General features: G+C 38.9%; 1 protein-coding gene across 2 annotated transcripts; it reads left to right on the forward strand.

The window, feature by feature from the left end:
• The first annotated feature begins 9,368 nt into the window (after nucleotides 1-9,368).
• On the forward strand, nucleotides 9,369-22,953 carry MMP7 (matrix metallopeptidase 7). Of its 2 annotated transcripts, none has more exons than XM_014860015.3 (7): nucleotides 9,369-9,569; nucleotides 12,050-12,276; nucleotides 12,362-12,510; nucleotides 13,676-13,804; nucleotides 15,380-15,541; nucleotides 17,638-18,074; nucleotides 20,103-22,953. In XM_014860015.3, exons 1-6 carry the CDS (start codon nucleotides 9,462-9,464, stop codon nucleotides 17,664-17,666), a joined length of 804 nt encoding a protein of 267 aa, XP_014715501.1. In that variant the 5' UTR covers nucleotides 9,369-9,461; the 3' UTR covers nucleotides 17,667-18,074; nucleotides 20,103-22,953. The 2 variants fall into 2 exon arrangements, with proteins under 2 accessions (XP_014715501.1, XP_070346474.1); XM_070490373.1 differs by having other exon boundaries at nucleotides 20,491-22,950.
• Nucleotides 22,954-25,442: the final 2,489 nt, after the last annotated feature.

A 25,442-nucleotide genomic window follows, 5' to 3' on the forward strand; every position in this document is an offset into this window, starting at 1 on the left:
AATTTACAAATTTATGTCCTGCTTTTAGGCAAATAGGGAAAGGGCAGAGGGCTTTTCTTGTCTCTACTTCTTCTCAATTGCCTTCAGCTCAAAATAATCTTTATGCCAAAGTGGCATATTTTGGGGTGGCATATTCTTCTCCCCTTCACTCACTGATGAGGAAGAAAAGTAGATATCTGACTCACTGAATATAGACTGCTGCTTTGCTCTAGCCTCACACAGGGGTGACTCTGAAAGACAGGAGTGAGGGGTAATCCTTCCAGTAAGCAGAGCATTGAGTAGTACATCTAGTGTTGATGTTGATGACGATAAGCAGACATCAACTCAGTCTGGAGGCCCAACTGATCGGAAGTACAGTCATGCGCCACTTAATGACGGGATACATTCTGAGAAATGCATCCTTAGGCGACTATATCATTGTGCAAACATCATAGAGTGTACTTACACAAACCTGGGTGGTATAGCCTACTACACATCTAGGCTGTATGGTACAATCTTATGGGACCACCATCATATATACAGTTTGTTGTTGACTGACACGACGTTATGCCGTGCATGACTATAAGAATAAATGTAAATCCCTCGGTAATCACAGGTCACTTAACTGGTTCATCAGGATCTGGAAGGAGTGGGATAGAAAGATTATAAGATCAGAGACAAATAAGTCTGGGAAAGTAGCACCTGAATGAACTTATGCAAGTAAGCACAACATGTGCAGATCTTTGTGTCTCATGTCAATGCCCAAAAGAGAACATCCACTGAGGAGGGAGCACTGGACTCCTATGTGGATGGGATGACGCATCCAGTTGAGTTTAGCCAGCCTCTGTCCTTGGCTACCCCATGAACATAATGGGCCCATGAACAACATGGTATGGTAGTGAGGATGCAGGCTATTTATGAGCCCAACCACAGTTGATCTAGCTGCTGCTGCTGCTGCAGGTCTAACTTGTCAGTATTTTTTTTTTTTAAGCTAACATCTGCTGCCAATCCTCTTCTTTTTGCTGAAGAAGACTGGCCCTGAGCTAACATCCGTGCCCATCTTCCTCTACTTTATATGTGGGATGCCTACCACAGCATGGCGTGCCCAGCGGTGTCATGTCCGCACCCAGGATCCAAACAGGCAAAGCCCAAGCTGCCGAAGCAGAATGTGCGCACTTAACCTCTGTGCCACCAGGCCAGCCCCTGACTTGTCAGTATTAAGGACCAAATCTAAACCCTCAATATGGTACCATTACTCAACAAGTCACCTGTGACAAGTTGATTAAATCAGATATTGCAGGTTTGAGTCTGCCTTCACTGCCCTCAGTGCACCAGCCAGCACTACCAGGCTGTGCTAAATGTTCCTCCTCTGTGTTCCTCAGTATCTCAGCAAATCCTTTTATCATTGCACAGACTATACTGCAGCCTAATTTTGTGTGTTTATTTCAACCAAGCTGCCAACTTCTTGAGGTGTGATTCTTCATGAGTTCCCTAGGCCTACCACAGGGCTAGACCACATATTATGTGCTTTATAAATATCTGGTGAGTAAAAAACTCATGCAAACACCCAAATGAGGGACACTAAAGCCACAGGCAGAACCTTGAGGGTCACCAAGTGTTAAGAGATGGACGGAGACAGTGGAGTCTAAAAAGGAGAATGGGAACCAGAGTAGGAGAAAAAACGGGAGAGTGTGTTACCACAGAATCCCAGGGAAGAGAGTCTTTCATGAAAGAAGAAAAGCATCAATTGCCTCAGAGTGATCAAATTCGATAAGGACCAAAAAGAGTCCTCCAGATTTAGCAACAAAGTCCCCTCCTCTACCCTGTTGTTTCATATTTATACTTAAATATTAGCTTAAGCTCTGTAAGATGGTTCCATTCTGTCTCCCCACAAGATATTTGAGGTCAGAGTATATGTCAGCTCACTTCTTTATCCCTAGGGCCAAACACATATAATGGATAAATTAACATTTTTGTTGTATGAATGAATAAATTTGGGGACATAGATATATCCTTCTCAATGGTGCTAAAAATATCCAGTTCAAAGATGGGATCGGGAAGAAGTTTTCTCTCCTGAATGGTGTGTTGTACACAAAAGAGAGAGCTAAATGAAAAACATCATCTAAAGCTGAGGCCCCAGTTCAATGACAGCAGTTGTATCCTATTGGCAAAATGATGGCTTAGACTACAGTGTGGCACAGAGGACACGGCAAGTGTGGATTATGTTGTGGTTCCTATCTCCTCACCAAATCACCACACTGATGTCAGGTTAGCAAAATGGTACTCCTACTGAAATAGCCATCCAAAATAAGGAAGCAAAGTGGCAAAATGCAATATTTTTAAGAAGACTTAATGACCTCAGAAGAGAAGAGGAAAGAAAAAACCTGCTGGCCAAATAAAATGAAAGAGTGCCACCTTACCCCCAAAGGGGGTTCACCTTGTTGAAACTTCTCAAATAAGTTTGGAAAATGCAGGAAAAAATCTAAAATCTAAAACCACAGATTCAGAATACATTTTTGCATATTGAAGGATCTAAGACTTCCTGCAATAAGCAAAACTGTTAACTTGCTTTAACACATTATTTTTAATTATTTTACCATAGTGTGTTTCCATGTAACAAGAGCTACTTTGGGCCACACCATTAGAGCCCCTAAGGGTATCCGAATAGAGAGGTTTGAGAAGCACAGTTATAGGCAATAAGAACTAGTGATGAAATTCTTTGCAGGTAATAAAGACCCAAAAATAGATGTCAACAAAGTAGAGAATAAGTGAGGGAGGCACGGGCAGGCAGGAAGGGCTCCCTTCCCTTGAAAATGACCCTAACTTATTCACTGATGTCTGGAATTTCTTGAAAAAGAAATGACTGTCCTCAGTTATAGACATAGGATTAAAATGCAAGTACCTTGGGACCGTAAATGGAGGTTAAAGATTGCACTGATGTCCTATATAAAATCTTACAGGTCAACAAGCATAGGGAGCTCAGAGACTGACGAGGATAGGGATAGTGACAATAAATTGGAGGGAAGGGGCTGAAAGAAGAGATAAACGCCTAGTTGATCACGGAACTCGCTCCAATCTGAATCTAGACTCAAACCAGCAAATCCCTTAGCCATAACCAGTCAAAAAACTGAGTGAAGATGCCACCCTTGGTGAACCACAGATCTGGCCTCAAAAGAATTAGTGTGGTCCAGCCAGAACCCAGGTGCTGCCCCATGGACAGAGTAACAAGAGGCAAACTGATTCAGAGAGGAGGGTATTGCCATCCCTCCTCCTGCAGGGGTCAGCCCAAGCCCTAAGATGATTGACTCTCTTCAAAAATTATTGCTGATTTTAGTTTTGCAATCTGCTTGAAGCTATGGGTGTAAAACAACACACTAAGAAGTCATAATAACTATTCTGGCCGTAAGCACTGATCTAATTTTCAACATCAACCTAAACATGGGAGAAGAGAGAACAAAGTAGGGCAAATATTCCCAGAGTAATTGATTGAAAGCCAAAAATATCCCCACCAAAAATTACATTCAGAGTAAGTTTTGCCATTGCAATTATAGACACAGTCTGAGGTCAATTTGCTTTGTGCTTTTTTTTTTTTTTTGAGGATGATTAGCCCCGAGCTAACAACCACCACTAATGCTCCTCTTTTTTGCTGAGGAAGACTGGCCCTGAGGTAACATCTGTGCCCATCTTCCTCTACTTTATATGTGGGATGCCTGCCACAGCACAGTTTGATAAGTGGTGGGTAGGTCCACCCCCAGGATCTGAACCGGCAAACCCCAGGCTGCTGAAGCAGAGCATGTGAACTTAACTGATGCACCACTGGGCCGGCCCCTCTACCTTTTTTTTTAAGAGCCATATAGTCATAAATATGAATTACTTCTACAGACACTCTAAGTGTAGGTCATGTTATCTGATGTAGCTGAAGAACTAAGTTCTTGTTTTACCAGTAAGCATAGAGTTCCTCTAGAGAAATAACTGTTTGTTTAGAAAAATACCTTGATGAGCCACTAGGTAATGGAAAGGGAGGTCCCGAGAGCTTGGATCTTGAGATTACTAAGAGGTCTCCACTTAAAAAATAATAATAAAACAAAAGTTTAGGGTGGAAAGCTGGTAGAAACAGGAAAAACCCAGCAGCAGGGCAGGAAGCAGGAGATCTAGCTGGTGAGAGAGTTTTTTAAGAACAGGGAAGCTTTGCACTCAATTTGAAATTATCTTCACTATGGTCCTGGGATGAACCCTCCTTCCACTACCCCCTACTCTCCAGTCAAATCTGTTATACAGACCTACTGTTTGTGAGCCCATCCAGAGGGATGAAGCCTACAAAGCTATGTCCCACTTCAGGGTTGGGTTGGGACAGGGACAATCACTTCCCTTTCTTTCTGAGTTATAACTTGTAAAAATTGGTAGTGGTGGAAAAAATATCCAGCTCCATTTAAAAGTTTTCCTGGCCCTCCTCTTGCAAGCAGGAAAGATGGGCTTGGTGAAGCAAGATCCAGTTCTTTGCAGGTTCCGGGTTGAGACAAGGAAATGGATAGACAGAGAGGAAGAGTACATGGTTTGGTTTCTGTTTTCTCCCTTTGGTGATGGAGGAAGGAAGCTTAAAGAAGAATGGGACCTGAGCAAAGGCTGTAGTCACTCAGATCATCCTTTCTTTCACTTTCTTCTCACTCCTCTTTCCTTTGTGTGTTCCTTCTTCCTCTTGTTTCCCACTTCTAGAATTTTCCATTAGCTGATGCATGAACCTCAGGGCAGTGGCAGCTACACTCAGAGGCAACATTGCTACAAGGGCTCACATTTCAATCAGAACAGGCTTAGATGTCACCTTTTCTGGTTGCCTCTCACTCAGATGTAGTGGGAGGGCCACTCGTATCATCGGCTACATCCACTAAGGTATTCCACTGCCTTCCTTTCCTCCATTTAAACCCATCTTCTCCTGAATGTGAACTATTTCCATACATTTAAAATTAAAGTTGTGTCACTTGTCCTAACATCTGATTTAGTCTATTTTAATCTTTGTGACCTTTTCTTCTGTGGATATGCTTCATTGTTCATACTACCCAGCCAAAGATTTTATTGATAAATACCGCAAATGCTTTTCTTCTTTAAAAAGTCAACAGCATCTATGATAAGGAGATTTTTTTGGTTGGTTATTATAACACAACACATTGTAATGTTTAAAATAGTTACTTTCTTGTGTCTAAGAAAACATTGGCATTATCAGCATCAATAAAAGTATTGGAATAAAACCATTCAAACTTCCTATTTTTCTTTTATATTTAATTGTCTGATCACCATGCTAGGTTCATAGAGATGAAAGAAAAAGAGTATTACAATACATAAAAATTCCTAGCATATAATGACAATGACAACAACACTGGCTAGCATTTATAGAACTTTTACCATGTTCCAAAGACACTGCTAAATCTTTTGTACATTTAATCCTCTCATTTAAATGATATAAGTGAGCTACAGGTAGAAGAGAAAAGTACTATCCTCATCTTTCAGAGAAGGAATCTGAGCACAGAGAGGTTAAGTACTTTGTCACTATGACACAGAAGGAAACTGACCAGAGCTGAATGACTCCCCTTTAACATGATAACAAGTTAAGTCAGTCTGGTCAGAAAACCAAAGCAGAAAATCACACTATAGCAGGGGAAAATTAAAGGTATGAAAAGGGAAGCTATCAGAAATAAAGCATGTGAATCAAAGACCTGAATATAAGTGCTAAAACCATAAAACTCTTAGTAGAAAGCACAGGCATAAATCTTCATGACTTTGGACTTGGCAGTAGATTCTTAGATACAACACCAAAAGCATGAGCAACCAAAGAAAAAAGTAGATAAATTGGACTTCAGCAAAATTAGAAACTTTTGTACCTCGAAGGACATTATCAAGAAAGTGAAAAGACAACCTGCAGAAAGGGAGAAAATATTTGCTAATCACATATCTGATAAGAATTTAACATCCAGACTAAATAAGGAGCTCCTACTACTCAACAACAGAAAGACAAACAACCCAATTCAAAATATGGGCAAAAGATTTGAATAGACATTTCTCCAAAGAAGATTTATAAATAGACAACAAGCACATGAAAAGATGCTCAACATCATTCATTAGTCATTGAAAATACAAATCAAAACAATAACAAGATACCACTTCACATCTATTAGGATAGTTACAACAAAAAAAATTCAAATACAAAAAATAATAAACGTTGACAAGGATGTGGAAAAATTGAAATCCTCATACATTGCTGGAGCGAATGTAAAGTGCCACAGACTCTGTAGAAAACAGTTGGTGGCTGCTCAAGAAGTTAAACCTGGAATTACCACATGACCCAGCAACCCCACTTCTAAGTATACACCCAAAATAATGGAAAACAGGGACTCAGACTGATATTTGTATAGTGATGATCATTGCATAATTATTCACAACAGCCAAGAAGTGGAAACAACCCAAGTGTCCACTGATGGATACACGAACAAATAAAATGTGGTATATCCATGTAATGGAATATTATTCAGCAATGAAAAGGAATGAAGTTCTGATATACACTATAACATGGATGAACCTTGAAAAGATTATGCTAAATGAAATAATCAATACACAAAAAGACAACTATTATAAGAATACACTTAGATGAATTACCTAGGATAGTCAAATTCATGGAAACGGGATGTAGAATAGAGGTCACTGGGAACTAAGGGGAGGGGGAGAGAAAGAGTTATTGTTGAATGGGTACTGACTTTCTGTTTGAGATGATGAAAAAGTTCTGGAAATAGATATTGGTGATGGATGTACAGAATGATGAATGTACCTAATGCAACTGAATTATACACTAAAAAATGGTTACCACAATAAAAAAAAAAGCATGGTTTTCCTTTTTTAGAAATAAGTCACTCACAACATATATCTACAGACCAGATCGCTCTCATGAGCTCCAGATCTGATTTTCCTGAAAATATCCAAATTCAATTCCAAAATTAATGTCCCTGCTTAACCACAACCAAACCCGTATTCCCCTCAAGAAATTTTATTCTTGTTCCTTCTCCCATAAGCCTTGTCTCTATAATAACAGCATTACCATCTGCTAAGTCCACTACATTTAGATCATCTTTCTTTCTTTCTTCCTCATTCCTGCTGGTAATCAGCTCCCGAGTTTTTGTTTGTTTTGTTTTTATCAATCCTACCTTCTATATAGACCTTGAGTTTCGTTCTGCTTCTGCATCTCTACAGTCTTGGTCTAGGGCCTCATGCTCCCTCCCTCACCTGGATTATGTAATATCTTTTTCTTGATCTGTCTGCCTCTCTAACATCCCTCTACAGAGAATCATCTCTCCTTCCACAATCCATCTTCAGCACAAGCACCAACATTTTCTTACAACGTTACAAATATGATAATGCTACTTTCTTCCCTTGAAACATTCCTTGACACCCTTTAGGATAAAGTCCAAACTCCCTAGCGTACAAGGCTGGCTCTTCACAACTTGACCCGAACCTGCCTGTCCAGCCACTCACACCCATCAACACCAATTGCTCATTCTTCCCTGTTCATGCTCTTCTTCTCTTCCCACATCTTCTTTCTATAATGCCCTATCCCAAGGGAATTCCTAGTTACCCTCCAAAATCCAGCTAAAATGCCACCTCCTGTCTGGATCATCCCTCAGTTCCCATAGGAAAGATTAGCTGTGCTCTTCTCTTTGATCCTGTTGCACATTATAAGCATTTGTTACACTGTTTTAAGAGTATTTACCTCCCTATATCACCACCCCAGAATATAAGCTTCTAAAGGCAGGGACCAGGACTCGACCCTGCTCATTTGTTTTTTCACTAGTTACCATTTAGATGAAGAAGACAAGAGAAGATTTCTTTCTCCCTATCCAAAAGTGAATATTCAAAGTTACTAAAATTCATTTAAAATATTTGTAATGTCTGATGCTCTTTAAATTATTAAAAATAAACAGAAACATAAAATCTGGGGAATGACTTTTAACTTTAATTTAATGCAAAGATCACAAAAAACCTCATATAACTTCTGTATTAGCTGATCCAAGTCCATGAATATTCACTTATTCTATATACATTTATTGGGCACCTGTTAAGTACCAGACTGACTAAAGGTATCAGGTCCTCAAGTATGGTTGAACTGTGACCACAAATAATTAAAGCATCTATGCAAAGAGAGCAAGTTTAATTAACTGATCTGGAAATTTTACCTTTGGTAACACATAGCACCCAATCCCCAGAAAAAGTAGGAGATGTCTGAATAATTAAATTTTTCAGCTCCAGCATATACGGGGTGTTTCCCCTGATGTATTATGGTCAAAAGCCATGGTCCCTCCCAAGAAATGTGTAATGTAACTACAAAACGAATTGGCAGTTGATGTGATAGGAAAGCACAGGACTGGGAATTAGGACTACTATTAACTAGCTGTGTGACCTTGGGAAGATAAGTTCATCTGTCATCTTGGCTTCAACTTCATCTTTGATAAAAATGAAGTAGTTGAACTAGAATCTCTAGATCATGAGTCTTTAATTGCTATCTGTAGAATAACCATTATGTGTTCCAAGGATCAAGCCAGCCCTACTGGTGGCTCATTAGCAGTCGGAGTCAGGACGTTAGAAGAGAAAGACTGGATAAAGTGATTTCCAAGTTGAAGGTCTAGCTTTGGAGAAACCTGTTACTACCAAATGTGAAGCATGGTGAGAATGGTAGACGAACAGCAAAGCCCATGCTTGAGGATTTTTGTTTGTTTGATATTTTTTCATGTAATTCAAGAGGAATTCAGAGTAATGATGACCACTAAGGAAAGAAATAACCTAATTAAAGGGAGACATAAAGAAGGGAATTCCCAGTGCTCCACTAAGGTACCTGGGAGGTGAGGGAATGTAGCACAGGCATTATGGGGGCCACTGACCCAATCACAGCGGGATTTCCATCTGTCACATCTGCCGTCACTCTCCGCTGTAAAGAACCACAGGATGTCGGCAGTGTTCTGTTTCTTGACTTTGGTGACTGTTACAGAGTGTTTGCTTAATAATTATTTGATTATTTGTATGTTTTATATACTTTTCCATGCTTTTCAAATTTTTTTAAAAATTCTTTTAAGATACATGGTACGATACATTCTGAATAATGCTTCCTGAAATTTAAAATTGAGAAGACATTTCTGAGCAGTAATTTGATTCTGGAAAATGTGTTTTCTCATGGATTAAATTTATACAGCAGATAGGAAAAAAAATCCTTTGAAAGACAAATACCTTGTGTGCTTCCTGCCAATAAAGACATACTACTTCCTTGTTGTGATTAATGAAAAATAACACACACTTTCAAGGTTCTGTAGAAAAAAGAAAAGAAAGAAACTCTCAAATGAGTCACCTATTTTCAAATTCAGGGCTGAGAAGCTATATAAATTTCTCTAGCCTCTGGCAGAAAACAGCAAACCAACCATAGATCTGAGAACCATCGTCTCTGGTCAGCAGCTATGCAGCTGGCCATGCTGTGCACTGTGTGTCTGCTGCCCAGCAGCCTGGCCCTGCCGCTTCCCCGGGAGGCAGGAGGCATGAGTGAGCTGCAGTGGAAACAGGCTCAGGTATGTCACGGGCCCACTCACCTGGGTCTCCACGGGCTCACCATCAGCTTTGGAAGTGTGCTTTTCAATTTTGGTAATTTTTCTGATTATAAAGGCAATATGTATTTAAATCAAGTAACTATGTAGAGCAGTCTTTAGAGCCTGTCCAAACTGGATTCAAGTTCCGACTCCTCCACTCACTATGTAGATCAACACAGAAATGTTATTAACCTTCTCTGAGCTTCAGTTTTTACTTTGGAAGTTGGAGATTATAATGGTATCAACCAAATGTTGGTGTGTGAAGCACTTAGCAAAGTACCTGAAACATTGTTCATACTCAATAAATCAAAGTTATTGTTATTTATTGTAACTTCTGATTCTTTGCATAAAGAGCAAAGTTGCCTCTTAAGATGAGGAATACTTATAATGGAGAGACTTGAAATCAGAAAAGCAGGGTAGAAGTCACAGCTCTGCCACCTACAAGCTGATGATGACGGGCAAGGCATGAACTTCTGACTTTGTTTTCTCATGGGTCCAGTGGAAATAATTATACTGTTTTATATCTCATAGGATTAATTTAGTGAATAAATGAAGTGATAACAATACCAAACTCTCACATATGTAACAATTGCAGAGTGTAAAGTACTTCATAGACATTGTGTCCCTGGATCCTTAGCACTATCCTGAGAAAAAGAAGAAACCAAAATTAAGTCGATTCACATACTTGCTAATGGTAGAGATAGGAGTCAAGGACATTTTCCTGGTTCAAAAATCACGTTCTTCCAATATACTACTTAATAAGCAGCCTAATAAGTGCAAATAATTATTATTTGATAAAATAAGGGAATGTTTACTCCTAAATATTGTTTATAAATTTAAGCTTTAAGCATAAGAAGAGTCGAGTTTTATTTCACGTTAACTTGGACTTTTAAAAAGTTCCAGTAATATGTTAGATTAAACCATATAAAATTACTGATATTTGACTGCTTCTACCTCCAAAACAGGAAATTCATATGGTTCTACCTAACGAATTCTCCAGAAGGAGTGCACCTGCAAGAGTACTGAATCCCTTTATTTGCGTGCTGGTTGCCAATAAACTAGAGGGAGGTAAGCTAGGTTTAACTGGAGGCGGGGAAATCCCTCTCAAGGACGCAGACAGAGTTCTTCCAAAGGATGTCTTTGCAAAGGCTGCAGCTCTGGAAGCGTTAAAATAAGCTATTTGTTTTTAAATAAGGGGTTAATTCCTAAGGTCATGGATGAACAATAAGCATTTGTTGTATTGAATGAAACCCAATTGTGGGTAACAGGAAGAGAGAGCACGATGTTGCTAAGGTTACTTACATAAAGTGTCTACTCCTGAGAGGTTCTGAGACAAGAACCATTACCACCTACTCCAATTAGACTGCCAAGGAGTGAGTCGCTGTTTAAATCATTTCCACACTACTATCAGGCATTCTATAGCCCTATACATTTTTCTAATGAAATGGGCTTTGGAGTTAGAACAGGAGTTCAAATGCCAGCTCCTTCCGTTACTCAGGGGGTGACCTTCCGCATCTTCTCTGAGCCATGATTCTTCCTACGTAAAATAGGAATAACAAGGCCGTACCTGCTCCACAGGGTGGTTATGAGTTTTAAACGGGGTAAGTATGTAAAGCTCAGAGTACGGAGCTCTTGTGAGGTTGCTGCTGCTGCTGCTGCTGCTGTCATTTCACTCACTTTCTATTTTTTCCTATTTAGGCTGCTGGACTGCCATCCCAATATCCAGAAGGTAGGGTCCCTTAAGAAATTACCAGGGACCCAACTGTGCATGGAATACACCTGGGGGACCTGCTTTATCCTGCAGCCTCTCGAAGTGGATTTTACTAGAGATGTAACAGCAGAAAGAGCACAGGGCTGGCAGTCAGGAAACTCAGGGCCAGTTCTGCTATTAATTTAATATGTGACCCTGGGCAAATCATTAAGTTACTGTGAGCTTTGGTTTCTTCACCCGGAGAATATGTACATTAAACTAAATAATTTTGTAATATCCTTTCCCAGAACTAAAATTTTAGGATCCTTGAAACTCAGCTGGGACCAGATCTCCAGAGAATCTTAGATGGGGAGAGGTGACTTCGGATCTCCCCACAGGGTCTCTGATGCCAAGGGAAGGTCTCACTTGTGCCCCTTGAGGACACACTGGGCACTCTTCCTGATGGGCTATTACAAATACGTCTACGTTTCATAAAGTGTATAGTGCATTTCTCCTCAAAACACTTGATGGGATAAAAGAGAAATGGAAAGACTCTTTTCTTTTGCTCATGAAATGGAATGATGATGCTTCACTATCAATATTAAATTTTCTCCTCATTAATGAACACTTGTTTTACTTGGTGATGATATAACTAATCTTTCTTCAAACCACTATTTGAGTCCATAGGAATCAGAGGCAAAGACATGCAGACTTCTGCGATAAAAGAAGACAATAAACAAGAATTACAGATCAATTACTCTCTTTCCAATAGGACTATCTCAAGAGATTTTATCCATCCAGTTCAAAAATAAGAGATCCCAATAGTTTAGAAGCCAAACTCAAGGAGATGCAAAAATTCTTTCGCCTGCCCGTAAATGGAATCTTAAACTCCTACATCATAGAAATAATGCAGAAACCCAGATGTGGAGTGCCAGATGTTGCAGAATACTCGCTATTCCCAGATAGTCCCAAATGGACTTCCAATGTAGTCACCTACAGGTTAGTTTTGCTTTGGCTCATTTTCATAAAAACAATAAAGCTCTTTTCCTAAGAGGTCAAGCATTGTTTTCTCGTTTGCCACCAGGGTCGTATCACATCCTCGAGAATTATCACTTGTCATAGTGAATCAATTAGTGGCAAAGGCCTTGAAAATGTGGAGCGAAGAGATCCCACTGCACTTCAAGAGAGTTAGCTTGGGAACTGCTGATATCATGATTGGCTTTGCAAGAGGAGGTAAGGAAGATTCCTGTAAGCGAATCCTGTGCACTGTTTTGCTTGTTGTTTTATACCTGTGCCCTCCTCTTCTGAGGATTTAATATCTTTAATGATATGTGTGTGTATATATATGTAGCAATATTACTACTTTTTCTAGTCCACTAATTTAGAACCCCTCAAACGCACAAATTCTAAATTGCTTATTATCCGTCCCTTTACAGAAAAAGTTTGCCAACCCCTGGCTTGTAGCATGAATCATGATATACACATATATATATATTTATGGGACAGTTTAAAATATATCTAATATCAACATTAAACCAAGAGAAGGGGTCACAACCTCCAAAGGCCTTAAGTGTTCTCCAAGAAACAGGACAGCTCCTGTGGCCTGTTCCCAAAACCCTTCATGTAGTAAGAAAGCAGAAAAATAGAGAACTTTCACATAAAAGGGCTTAAAGAGATGTACATGAACTGTTATTAATTGCTAGTGTTTCATGGTGCAAATTTAGAGAAAAATATTGCTCTTTTTGGTCTAATATTGAGCTGCCTAGGTGCTGTGCATTTAGCTGAAATTTGATCTTCAGCCACAATATTGACAATACCAAATAAAATGTTACAGAATACTGATCATGACACTCCATGTTTTTTAAGAACTGGATAAATCAGATATGGTCTGATACCAATTTGAAAATAAATAGCTCTTCATCACAAATAAAAGCACTATCAAAATCCATTTTAAGACACCTTGAGCTTCGTTCTCCAAGAGACTGCCTACTATACCCACAAATAATAAGCTAAGTTTTTTTTTTAATTATACTAAATGGTACAAAATGCAGTACTCACACTGGTCCTCCATCCTGCCATCATCCAGCCAAGCAAAGTGATCAAACTTAGCACTTACATGCCACCATAAGTTAGACGTGAAAGTATTTAAAGTCCCATATGCAGTAGACTTTCAATAAATGGTGGTCGTCAGTGAGGAGCAGTGGTTCTGTGAAAGAAAAAGTGCCTGTGACAAATAAACACCCCAACCACCCTGTGTATGCAGCTGACTGCTCATAACAACAAATGCCAACTGTTTGGACCCGGCTGCTCTTTCTAGCCTCAATGCTCACATAAACTAAAAAATAAAATGACTGGCGATAAATTCAGTCACTAAGACAATCACCCTATTTTCTTTCAGCTCACGGGGACCCCTACCCATTTGATGGACCAGGAAACACACTGGCTCATGCCTTTTCACCTGGGCCAGGCCTTGGAGGAGATGCTCACTTTGATGAGGATGAACGTTGGACTGATGGTAGCAGTATAGGTATAGCATCCCGTATCTCTTCTACTACACATCCTTTTTAAAATCCTGAACTTCTTATTCTAACTTTAATTCTATCATTACTTTATTAATAATAATTATAGAGCCCTTGCTAACTGTCAACCACTGTACTACGTGCTTTAAATGAATTATTTCATTTAAGGTGTTTAAAATGCTACATATACAGAAGATGGAAGCTCAGGCCATGGAGTCAAGCATGTTGAGCTCAGTTTGCATTACCTCTACCAAATACTTGCCATGTGTCTTTGGGCAAGTTATTTAACTTCTCTGAGCCTCAGTTTCCTCGTCTATGAAATGGGACTATAAATAATTCCCACCTCACAGGATTGTTGCTTGAATCAAACAAGATAATGCTTATATAGTGCTTAGCAGAGTGCTTGGAATATATTAATAATTCAAAAATTATAGCTCCTTCTTTATATTTCCCTAAAATAACTTTTTAACTGGAGGAGAAATAGGAGTAGCAACTACAATACTTAAGAATTATAGACAATTCTGAGACTATTGTTCAGAAAGGATCCACACCATAACCCAGCCCATCATATTCATCACCTTACAAAGTAGGAGATTATAGACATACCAGAAAACCAATGAAGAGAAGCTCTGGCATAAGTAATCCTAATTGGAGACAATTCTTAAGAAAAAAAAATGGCTACTAACTGGCCCTGAAAGGGAAATTAGTATTTATGTTTGCTAATGGAAATTCACCACTGTAGTGACGCCTGCTGCAAAAATCTAGCCTATGTAAAATTGTGACACTGCCTCCATTTCACACCTTGCATATCTTTTTCATTCTCCTTTCTTACTGCTCAAGCTAGGTTAAAAGCAGCTTCCTTCAATCTAGCGCACCACAGTTGGAACTCTGGCCATTCGAACTCGCAGGCTCACACCTTCCTCGTTATATGCAGAGCCTTTCTATGTGTCTGAGGGAGAGAAAAGCATATATGTAACATGAGTGAATAAATCCAAAGCAAAATCCAGCATTGCCTGGAGACCCTGCCTTTAAGTCTGGCTTTCTCAAAGCCAACTTTCTCTCTCCTGCTATTCAAAGTCACTATCATTTACTGAATAGCCGTTATTTTCTAGATATTGGAAAACTCTAATTGTTACAACAAATTTACAAGTAGGAATTATTTCTGTTTAACACATGAGGAACTGAGACTCAGCAATATCAATTAATTTGTCCAGCGTTATCCAGCTAGTAAGAGGCAGAACTGGATTTCAAACGTGGGTCTTAATTCCTCTACAGCCTTTGCTTCCCATACAGAATACTCCTGTCTGAGTGATTGTATAAGAAGCAAATAGGCAGGAAAGCATGATCTTTTTTGAAAAAACAGAAGTGATGATGAGATTAAAGCTCTACCATTCTGATTCTCCTTCTAAACCCTCCCACCTTCTGAAGACCTAGAAACAAATAAGTAAACTGTAGAGGATTTGACGAGTTAGGTATTTTATAGTTATTTTATTTTCTGTTATTTGATTTTACATATCGTATCTTATTTTATTTTATATATATAGTCATGTTTATGGTTATCGTCTGTCACTCTTTGGTTGTAGGAATTAATTTCCTGTTTGCTGCAACTCATGAATTTGGCCATTCTTTGGGTCTGGGACATTCATCTGACCCCAGTGCCGTGATGTATCCAACCTATAGAGACGGAGATCCCAAGAATTTCAAACTTTCACGGGATGATATCAAAGGAATTCAGAAATTATACGGTACTATTTATGATTTTAAATAAGAGTGATTTCACACTGTCTCCTTAGGGCAGGCTTGAATGAAAAAGGCTGGAAAATGGGTATTTACTTGGGAAAATCACACTGAAATTTATATCTAAAAGCCTATTGAGGGGAGAAATTTGAGACTTCAGATACTCAAAATTTAACCAGGCTATTTTATACTCTGAGTATATTGATTCTAAGTTTTCAGTAATACAGTATAATTTGGTGAAATCACGAAAGTAACTGACTATCAAGGTTTTTTTTTTTTTTTCAAACTGCCACTCACTACTCTTTCTTGATCGCTTCAAATTCTTCAGGAGAGTCTCGCCCTGTGGGGATGGACTGAGGAGCATAACACTTCCCTCTTCCCTGCTTGCATATACGTGTAGAGAAAGGCGGTAACCATGGACAGCAATGCTTATGATTACTGGTCATGATGCTTATGAATATCTCACATCCCAATCTGTACTAGTTTGTTTTAAACAAGTTCCAAATTCAATTTAAAAGAATAAGCTGATTTGTATTTGCTTGATCAAGTCAGTCAGAAGTAGTAATATGAGAAAGGAAACAAAGATAAAAAGCCACATCTCTAGATAAAGATGAGAATAGTAAGATTCAAAGAGGCTAAATGAATTGTCCAAAGCCATGTGGCTACCGAGTGCTTGGACCATGATTCCAAGCCAGGGCTGTGTGATCTCATACTCTTTCTACTGTATATCTCTGCCTATCACTACTTGGCAGTAAGCTTTTAAAAGTAATTTGGGAAAGAGAATACAGAATGGTATCATTAAGTCCACAGATATAATTAAACTTTTCCAACAATATATCAAGATGATAAGAATACACTGCAAAATGATCACGTAAGACTCTTTAAATGATCAGAATAGCAGTGAAAGCACTTCCACATAATAGAAAATGTCCTCAGGGGATAATTATTCCTATAGGATAACGGATGTAGGCTATCAGTTGAACCTAGAGTTTACTATCAATCAGCATTTCCAAAACTGTGTTCCCAGAATACTAGTCCTACAAGACAATTCCCAAAAAAGTTTGCTATGGAGAAACAAGATCAAAAAACCCTACCAAATGCATTTCAGGTCATAGGATATTAAGAGTACCTAACAAACTCTTGCTTAACTCAGTGCTTCCTAAATTATAATCCCTTTAATGGGACACTCATTGAGCTCTCACAGAATAGCATTTCAGAGAACACATTTTGGAAAATACCATGTAAGTGTACTTTAAAGTTCTGACTCAAAGAGCTGCTGCTGTCAAAAAGCTCACAAAACACTAACAATTGTTGGTGAAGTTATCACCAATGAAACAGAAAATACTATCTCCGCTTACATAAAACTATGGAACTCATGGAATACTCTATGGCACACGTAATGATCTTACAACCTTGAGAAAATTAGAAAGGGACTGAAAGAGACTCTGAGGCCGACTGATTAGATTAACATGAAGAGGACAGACTGGTGCATTAAATCCTTAAGTATTAGACAATGAGATGCCCCTAGTCAAAGATGGAAAGAAGTAATTTCTGCTACAAATGAAAGTAAGATTTAATTATATAGTTTTTAAATTTAGGGAGTTCATTAATCCAAGAAGTGATATGAACAGAAAATATAAATGCAAAATAATGTGATTAAACTCATGAATGTAAAATTCCCAATCTTCTTTTCAGAATAATAAAAATAGTAACTAAAATGCACCAAGTATTTACAGTGTACCAAGCACTGCACGTGCATGAATTCATTCAATCCAACAGTCCAATGAGTTGTTATTACCCTCATTTTATGGATTGATAATCTGACATTAAGAAAGGCTAAGGAGTAACTCACCCAAGGTCACACAGCTGGTAAAATGACAGAGATGGGATGCAAAGACATCTGACCCCAGGGCCTACACTCTATCAATACTGCCTTCTCAGCCTTCAGAGGTTGTCCTTCAGAAACTTTGTCCCAGGCACAGAAAACTGGGCTGGGTGAATGATAGATTGTACGTACTGTGACACTTCTTGTGTTTTTATAGTCTTAGGATGGTTTTTATGTGTTTTACACCATGTCAGAATGTTCTTATTTTCCTTTTACCAGGAGAGAGAAGTGATTCAAGAATGAATTAGAAACTTCAGGGAGAACTCACAATCATTCATTGGATTCTATATCATTATTCCCCAACCAGAATTGATGAATGCTGTTCCTGCTCTCCATTTAGTACTTACTTCATCCTTCCCTGTATTGAGGTTGGTTTTTGTACGTCTTTCTTTCCCTCTGGGGATAAGCTCTTTTATGACACAATTGTGTCTTCATCTATAACTCTCCTCAAGCAAATCGAACTTAGCAAATGTCAATGAATGTTAAATACACAGATAAATAAAAATTTTTTCCATAGTAAAATGATTTATATTTGGGAGCATTGTTTCTGTGTCAAGAGAAGGCATGCTATACAATGAAGTCAAAGACTGAGACCAGAAAAAGAAAATTCCACCACATTATTTTGAATCTTCAGCTGCACCTCACTCTATCACCAGGTGGGTAAGTCAGGAGCTGCAACTATTTGTTTTCATTAATGTAGCCCAAAGGTACATTAAGTTCCTCTTATCCTTTTGGCCCAAGCTCTCACTCTGAGTATTCTGGAAAGTCCAATTCTTCCCACAAAATGTGTGTGAATTCCCAAGGATTCACATTCTCATAGTCAGTTTGGCTCCAAGTTTTTACCCCTGACCTCGTGATTTCACTGCATCTCTTCTGCCACAGCAGCTCTGTGTTCCCTTTCTTCTGCCTCATGCCAACCAAGATATTGCTTTCCTCCTCTTCTCTTTAACTTTCTCCAAACCAGTCCTACAAGGCTTTTGTGAGACTCTTGACATTGCTGAAGATTTGCATCAACAGTGAGACTTTACAATGCATGAGAACAATGAAATTAAAATCAGATATTATCCTCATTCTTCAAATCCTTTACCCACCCCAGCATCTGGAATTTCTCATTGGCCACCCACCTCTGCAGGCTTCAACCTCTTCACACATCTCTCCTTAATCCTCAAATCTCTAGACTCCATTGCTTCTGACTTCCCCCACAAACTCATTTCCCTGAAGCCCTCACAGCTCCAGCTCTCCCTTTCCATGCGTGGAGACTCACTAACGTGTTTCTCTGGGAGAGGCACTCCATGCAGCCTAAACCCTTTAGCAGGACACAGAGCTGGCAAAGGCTTTGCCATTTCAACCTTTCTTCCTCCTCCACGCTTCCTCTTCTATATTTCTACATGCTTGGTTTGCTCTGTTAATAGAGGGATGAAGAATCAGAATTTACTTTCTCACTGATGTTAAGTATGCACCTCCCAAACACCCTAAAGAGATACATTTATTTTTTAACATTTCATGTAAGGATTTTTCCACTCAAAATAGATCAATAGCCCAAAACTCAGAAATACCACCAAAGCCATTAGGAAGCCATTCTAGGAATAGATCAGATCAAAGGGGGAATCTATAATCTAAGCAAAATGTGAAGTATATATGAATAGGAGTTCAAAAACCCTTTTAAAATGGTATAAATCTATAATACCAGAATGAAAAGGAAGTTAGAAGTGATTGAATTCAAGTTCCTCATTTTGTAGATGACAAAACAGATGAAGAAATGTTAAATGACTTCCATAACTATCACATAAGCCGATGTAGGTGTGATCAACACATATTTTTGTTTGTTTGCCTGTGTGCCTTTTGGTTGGGGCAGCAGAAGGCAGTGTCTGTCTTGCAGCTGAAGTGGATATCACTTGTTTTACCTGCTCAGCATCCTTTCATCCTACTTTTGGGGACAGGGACTGCCTCTCCCCTTTGAATACAGTCTTAGTGGGACATCACTTAGGATGCCACATGCTGCCAGGGCTGACAGGACCCAAGTTTGGCCTATCAGACACTTCTCTGAAAACACTGGAGGCTAATTCTTTCTGGCAGTGGGTTCCGGAGACACTGCCTGTTCATTCCTGCACCATACATGCCCGAAGTGGCCCTGGGTCCTGTCCTACAAACAGCTTAGGTGCAGAGGGCTTCTCTTCCACATTTTGCAACCGACTGCATTGCCTTCCAATAAATTTTGTCCACTGCTTAAGTTAGCCAGAGCCCATCTACATCTGTTGATTGCAAATCCCTGACACAGTAGCTTGACTGACTCTCCTATGGTATCTGACATATGGACTCATAATTATATCTTATCCCATATTCCAATCTTAACAATAAAGTTAAGCTCTAACTGAGCATAGAAGTTAAATTTTCTTATTCCTATCAAAATAGCATAAAGCTGACTTATAAATAGAGATTTTCCCTAGAAAATAAGGACCCATGTTCCTGTTTTTAATTGTGGTAAATTACACATAACATAAAATTTACCATCCTAACCATTTTTAAGTGTATAGTGCAGTATTGTTAAGTATGTTCACATTGTTGTGCAAGAGTAAAGTTCTTAAGCTCAGCACTATTGGGACATTCAACTGGATAATTCCTTATTAGAGGCTGTCCTGTGTATTGTTGGATGATAAGCAGTATCCCTCTCTTCTCCCCACTAGATGCCAGTAGAACATCCTCATTCGTGGCAACCAAAGATGTCTTCAGACATTGCCAGATGATCTCTAAGGGGCAAAATAGCTCTCAACTGAGGACCACTGAGCTAAAGAAAATAAATTCTTATTTCATTGCATTATACTCAACGTCCCTTCCACCTTTTTTTCACCCAGGGCCCTACTATCTTCTAATCCTGTACTATCCCATGGGAAAGGAAAACCAGTAAAGGATTAATGTGGCCTGTCTTTAACACTTATTTGAGGAAAGGATTGTCATATTTTAAGGAATAAAATCCCCTGTATGCCAAAGTCAAGATACTGTGTGTTTATAGAAATTTTTAAAACTTGAATGTATTTTGTAAATTATCTTTATTGTTATCTTTTCTAATTTTAGAGTCAAACTCCAACTTAAGAACGAGGTCTGGGCATGTGAATTTGTCTTCACCCCTCTGAGATTTCACTGAAGTAGCAGTAAGGGAATAAACAGAGTAGGGAGAGGTCTGTCAATGAACAAGGGATTTTAGTAAATTTCTGAAGACCTAACACAGCTAATATATGAAACAGATCAGACTCCCTAGGATATGTGAAGAAGGCTCAAGTGGAAATTGGAGTTCAATTTTCCAGCTCCAGAGAGGCTCTGAAACCCCAGCTGGAAGGTTTGATGAAGGCAAAGGTGGAAAATAAAATCAGGGCATTGATGGAATATCTGTACATGAGATAATTGACCCTGACTTCATTCCTGCAAGAAAAATGCCAGATGTTGACTTCTAGAAAATATATCAAAGGGTTCTTTGATAAATAAGTTTTTAAAAACTTTGAGAGTGAACAGGACATTTTAAGCAGGTGCTGTGCTTCTAGACAAAATATTCATATTTTGGCTTTCAGGTTAAAGGTAAGGAGCCTCTATCCATCTGCTCATCCTAAATTTAATGTACCAGTGAACAAGACCCACCCATGTACACCAAAACTCTAGTCAGCTTTCTTATTGCCCTACTATTAAAATTAAATGGGGAACGAAATACTAGATATTTGAGGAAAATTTGCAGTACCAAGGGTATTCATCCCAGAAGAAATGGATGGAGGATTCAAAGAACAGAAGATACTTAAAGAAAAAAATAGAACAGTCTCAGGGAAATTTGCGAAGATATTACATTTCTAAACAACAAGAAGATGTTATAAAAAATGAACAGAGAACAAGACAAAACTCTTGGAAATCAAAGATGTAATTGCCAAAATAGAAATAAAGATTTGGGAGATAAAGAAAACCACCCAGAATGAAGCATTTTAAGACAAAAAATTAGGAAATATGAAAGAAAAAGTAAGAAAAAAAGATCAATTCAAGAAGTCCAACACCCAACTCTGGTGGCTTTGGAATATGTCAACAAGGCTAAGTTAAACTCGATTTCCCAGAAGTCACTCCTCTATGTGTTAGTTAGGGCTGGTCACAAGAGAAACCTGCATGACATTTGGAAGGTGGAAGTAAAGCAATAGCTAAGTTTGTTCTCCCAAGGTTGACATTGGTCTGGTGCTGTTATAGCTCATGCAGTGTCAGAGATGTGCTTATTCACATTGCAAGTATAAAACACTGCAGGACCCACATGTCCAGCTCCCACATGATCTCTTCTTTCAACTTTTCCAAATCCTGGGCCAGGTGTAAGTGTGGCTCTGTAACAAGAATACTGGTTTCTCCTGCAGGGCATCCATGGCTGCAAATTTGGAGACTTAGCAACAGGGAGAAGCCATCATAAGTTCCAATAAAAGACAGAGAGAGGTTCCAGCTTGTTCCTCATGGGTCCCAGTTGTCCTGCTCTCCTCACTTCATGCCTATCTTTTAACTCCTACTACCTGTCCTGTAACTTCAAGGTCAGCACCAGATGCAGAAGAAACAGCACAAACAAGACTGTCTCACCAGCTCCTGCAACTGTGTAAGGTCAAATCCCTATAATTTACTTATTATCTCTTTTTTTATATCATACTTAGTATTCTACTTCTGTGACTTGTGACTGAACTCTGCCAGATACACCAGACAATAGGATTTCCAAAAATAGGCAATAGATCAAAAAGAGAAAATCATCAAAGAAATAACTGAACATTTTCCAGTCCTGAGAAGGGAGAACTGTGTGGAAAGACACAAATCTTCAAACTGAAAGAGCCCCTATCATGTTGAAATTTCAGAACAAGGAGGATAAAGAAATCTTAATAATGCTCCAAGATTAAAAAAAAACATTAAGACACCAACAAAAGAACTAGAATTAAACTATCAGATTTCTCATCAACAAAAATGATTCTAAACTAGAGTGGAGCAAAGTCTTCAAAGTTCTAAGTAGGAATTATTTTGATCTTAGAATTCTATACCCAGCCAAACCATCACTACAGTGTTGTTCACAGTTGAATTGTGTCCCCCCAAAAAGATATATAGCAGTCTTAATTCCCACTACTAGTGAATGTGATCTTATTTGGAAATAGGGTCTTTGCAGATGTAATCAAGTTAAGATTAGGTCATACTGGATTAGAATGGGCTCTAAATCTGATGACTATTGTTCTTATAAGCAGGTCATGTAAAGACTCAGGTATACAAAGACACACAGGGAGAATGCAATGTGACAATGGAGGAAGAGACTGGAGTGATAGAATTAGAAGCCAAGAAATGCTGGCAACAACACAAAACTAGGAGAGAGTCACAGAACCGATTTTCCCTCAGATCCTCCAGAAAGAACCAACATTGCTCACACGGTGATTTCAGCCTTCCGGCCTCCAGAACTGTAAGATAATAAATTTCTGTTGTTTCAAGCCGCCTAATTTGTGGTACTCTGTTATGGCAACTCTTGGAAACCGACGCAATCGTGGAGACCAAATAAACTTATTCTGGTACAACAGGAGTTCACAAAGGCTGCCTCTCATGCACTTTTTCTGAGATAGCTGATTTAAGATGTATTGCAAGCACACAGGATGAAATCCAAGAAGAGGAAGATGTGAGATATAGAAATGATGGAAAAGGAATCTCAGAATAATAGCTGAGCACAGGGGCTGGAAAGTAACCAGTCCAAATTAGAACAGGAAGTCAATGGGATACAAAAAAGACAGATTTTAAGAAAAATGAGACAGATAGTAAGCAATCTATGGAACGATGAGTAAGAAGCTGGAAGCTATTTAGGATGTGGTGAAAGGGCATAGACTTCTCCTAGGGGAGAAAAACAGCAACCAGAAAATCCAGGCAAAACGAGGAATTATAATGAAAATCATGCTCCAAATACAAGGCAAAGTCAAATATGACATGATTTTAAGTAAATGGAGGAGTGGAAGAAAGTAGAATTCATTTGGAATTGAGGAAAAGTCCTCCTTGGAGAGGGATAGAGGTCATGTTACTAGAGTCGCCGCTCATTGCTTGACTCTGAGTTGAATAATATTTACACAGTGATATATTTAAATGCTATTTATTGATTGATCAGTTTTCAGAATCAGCATACAGATAAAGTGCAGACAATTTAAGCATAGTTACAGGAAGAAATGTAATTTGATAGATCATGAAAATGTAAAAACAGGGGAAGTTGGAGCACATTGCCAATTTCACGTATTGTAAAACTTTCCTGTTTACATATTAACATTGCTGAAATAAGATGGTATCTTGCCATTGCTGCTGGTGGTTCTCCAGGAGAGGATTCAGGTTTGCTCTTGCCAATCACATGGAGCCCTATCAACCTGAGATCACTCTATGTTAAATCATTTGCTTGTGGTTGTTTAGACCACACTGTTCATACGAATTCAATCAGTAAAAAATCTGCAGGAGTACCAGCTTGGAGATCAATATTCAGGGAGTACGGTTTATTTCCTCTCAGCACTATGATTGAGACAGTCATGTGCCCTTGCTGCATTTTCAGTGTGGCAGGTTTATTTCTCTTTTATCCTTGCATGGAAGGACCAGCCAATTGATGTCCCAGCTGTATGTCAGGATCTCTGTTAGACTCTGCTTCTTGAATATGTTTTCTTTTTTAATGGTACACAAAGAGATGGTTCATCCTACAATAGACAACATTTTAATTCACTGAAATGTTCCAATTTGAATACCAAGTTTAAATGCAGTACACGAAAAGAGACAAAACTTTGTACAGTAATCTTTCCTTATTTTAAATGTCAGTTTTTCAGAACTGTTGATTTCTTGTCAGTCTCTTTAGGGACAGACACAAATAACAGTCACTTTCAAGGTCTTGGCCACATCCTCTGACAGTCCTTATTCTCTGAGAAGTGCCCCTGACTCCCAGTGGTCCTTGGGTACCAAGTGTGTACTATCTGACCTCCTGCCACAGTTATTTGGAGCAAGGGCAGACACCTACCTCAAGCAAGGCCCATTGGGTACCTTCTCCAGGGAATTGTGGGATTCCATTCATGTACTCATTCAATAATATTTATTGATGGTTTACCATGTTTCAGGCACTGCTCTAACCTTGAGGATATGATCCCACAGAAAGAACCTGTATGTACATGGATCCCACAAACTAATCATAAACAATGAATGGAGGGACCCAAAGACTGATAGCTCTGAGCTGAATCTTGTTCTTGGTGAGACTCTATAGGAAAGATGCCTAAGTTTCTGCTGCTGAAGATCCTAGAAATTCTGTAGAACTTTCCTTTCCCAAGGCCTAGCTCTTCAACAGTTTTCTGGATTCCATAAGGCATTCTAACATCCTTCCAATAAATTCCCTTTTTAGCTAAGCTGGTACCAAAAAAAATGAAGGGAAAAAGTAGAATATAGGCATCTTCTTCCTCTCCTCACTAGCACTAGTCCCCATTTTTGTCACAGAAGCATCCAGAAAAAAGGAGTCCAACAATAGAGAACAAGGATCAGATCAGATCAAAAGTGACTAAAGTGGTATAGGCAAGTAAGTCAGTCATTCTCCTTGTGCCAGCCCAGAGTGAAGCTAACCAGAGCTGCCCTTACTTTGTTGTCATCACCACTGTTGTTAGTGTAATAATAATAATATGTAACAGAAAGAGTATTGAACTTTGTCTAAAGTTCTGTTTTGATCCTGGCTATGGACCATCCTTTGTTTGAATGCCCTCTCTTCATAAAGCAGGACTTTTGATCTAAAATTCAATGATCGACTAAGGCTTCACTCTTGACTAAATTTCTGAACTCTATCATTTTGATCATGAAAAGCAAGGATATGAAGTCAAATGTGCGCCATCAGAACCACTTATTGAGACTCTGTGAGGGAAACAACTCCAGCTTATAGTGCTCAAGGTAGATACAAAAAATTTGGCATCCCCTTTTCTTCACCTGGCTGCTCCTACAGTTCTTGACATTCCAGCCTTGATGTCTCTATGTCAGGAAAGCTTCACTTGACCTCA

The sequence above is a fragment of the Equus asinus genome, chromosome 20, assembly GCF_041296235.1.
Source record: "Equus asinus isolate D_3611 breed Donkey chromosome 20, EquAss-T2T_v2, whole genome shotgun sequence".
Taxonomy (NCBI): Eukaryota; Metazoa; Chordata; class Mammalia; order Perissodactyla; family Equidae; genus Equus; species Equus asinus.

Coding starts and splice junctions, on each gene's coding strand:
- MMP7 (XM_014860015.3), top strand. CDS start 9,462: ATGCAGCTGGCCATGCTGTGCACTGTGTGTCTGCTGCCCAGCAGCCTG. Junction 9,570..12,049: donor TGCAGTGGAAACAGGCTCAG/GTATGTCACGGG, acceptor TCTTTCCAATAG/GACTATCTCAAGAGATTTTA. Junction 15,542..17,637: donor AGGAATTCAGAAATTATACG/GTACTATTTATG, acceptor TCCTTTTACCAG/GAGAGAGAAGTGATTCAAGA.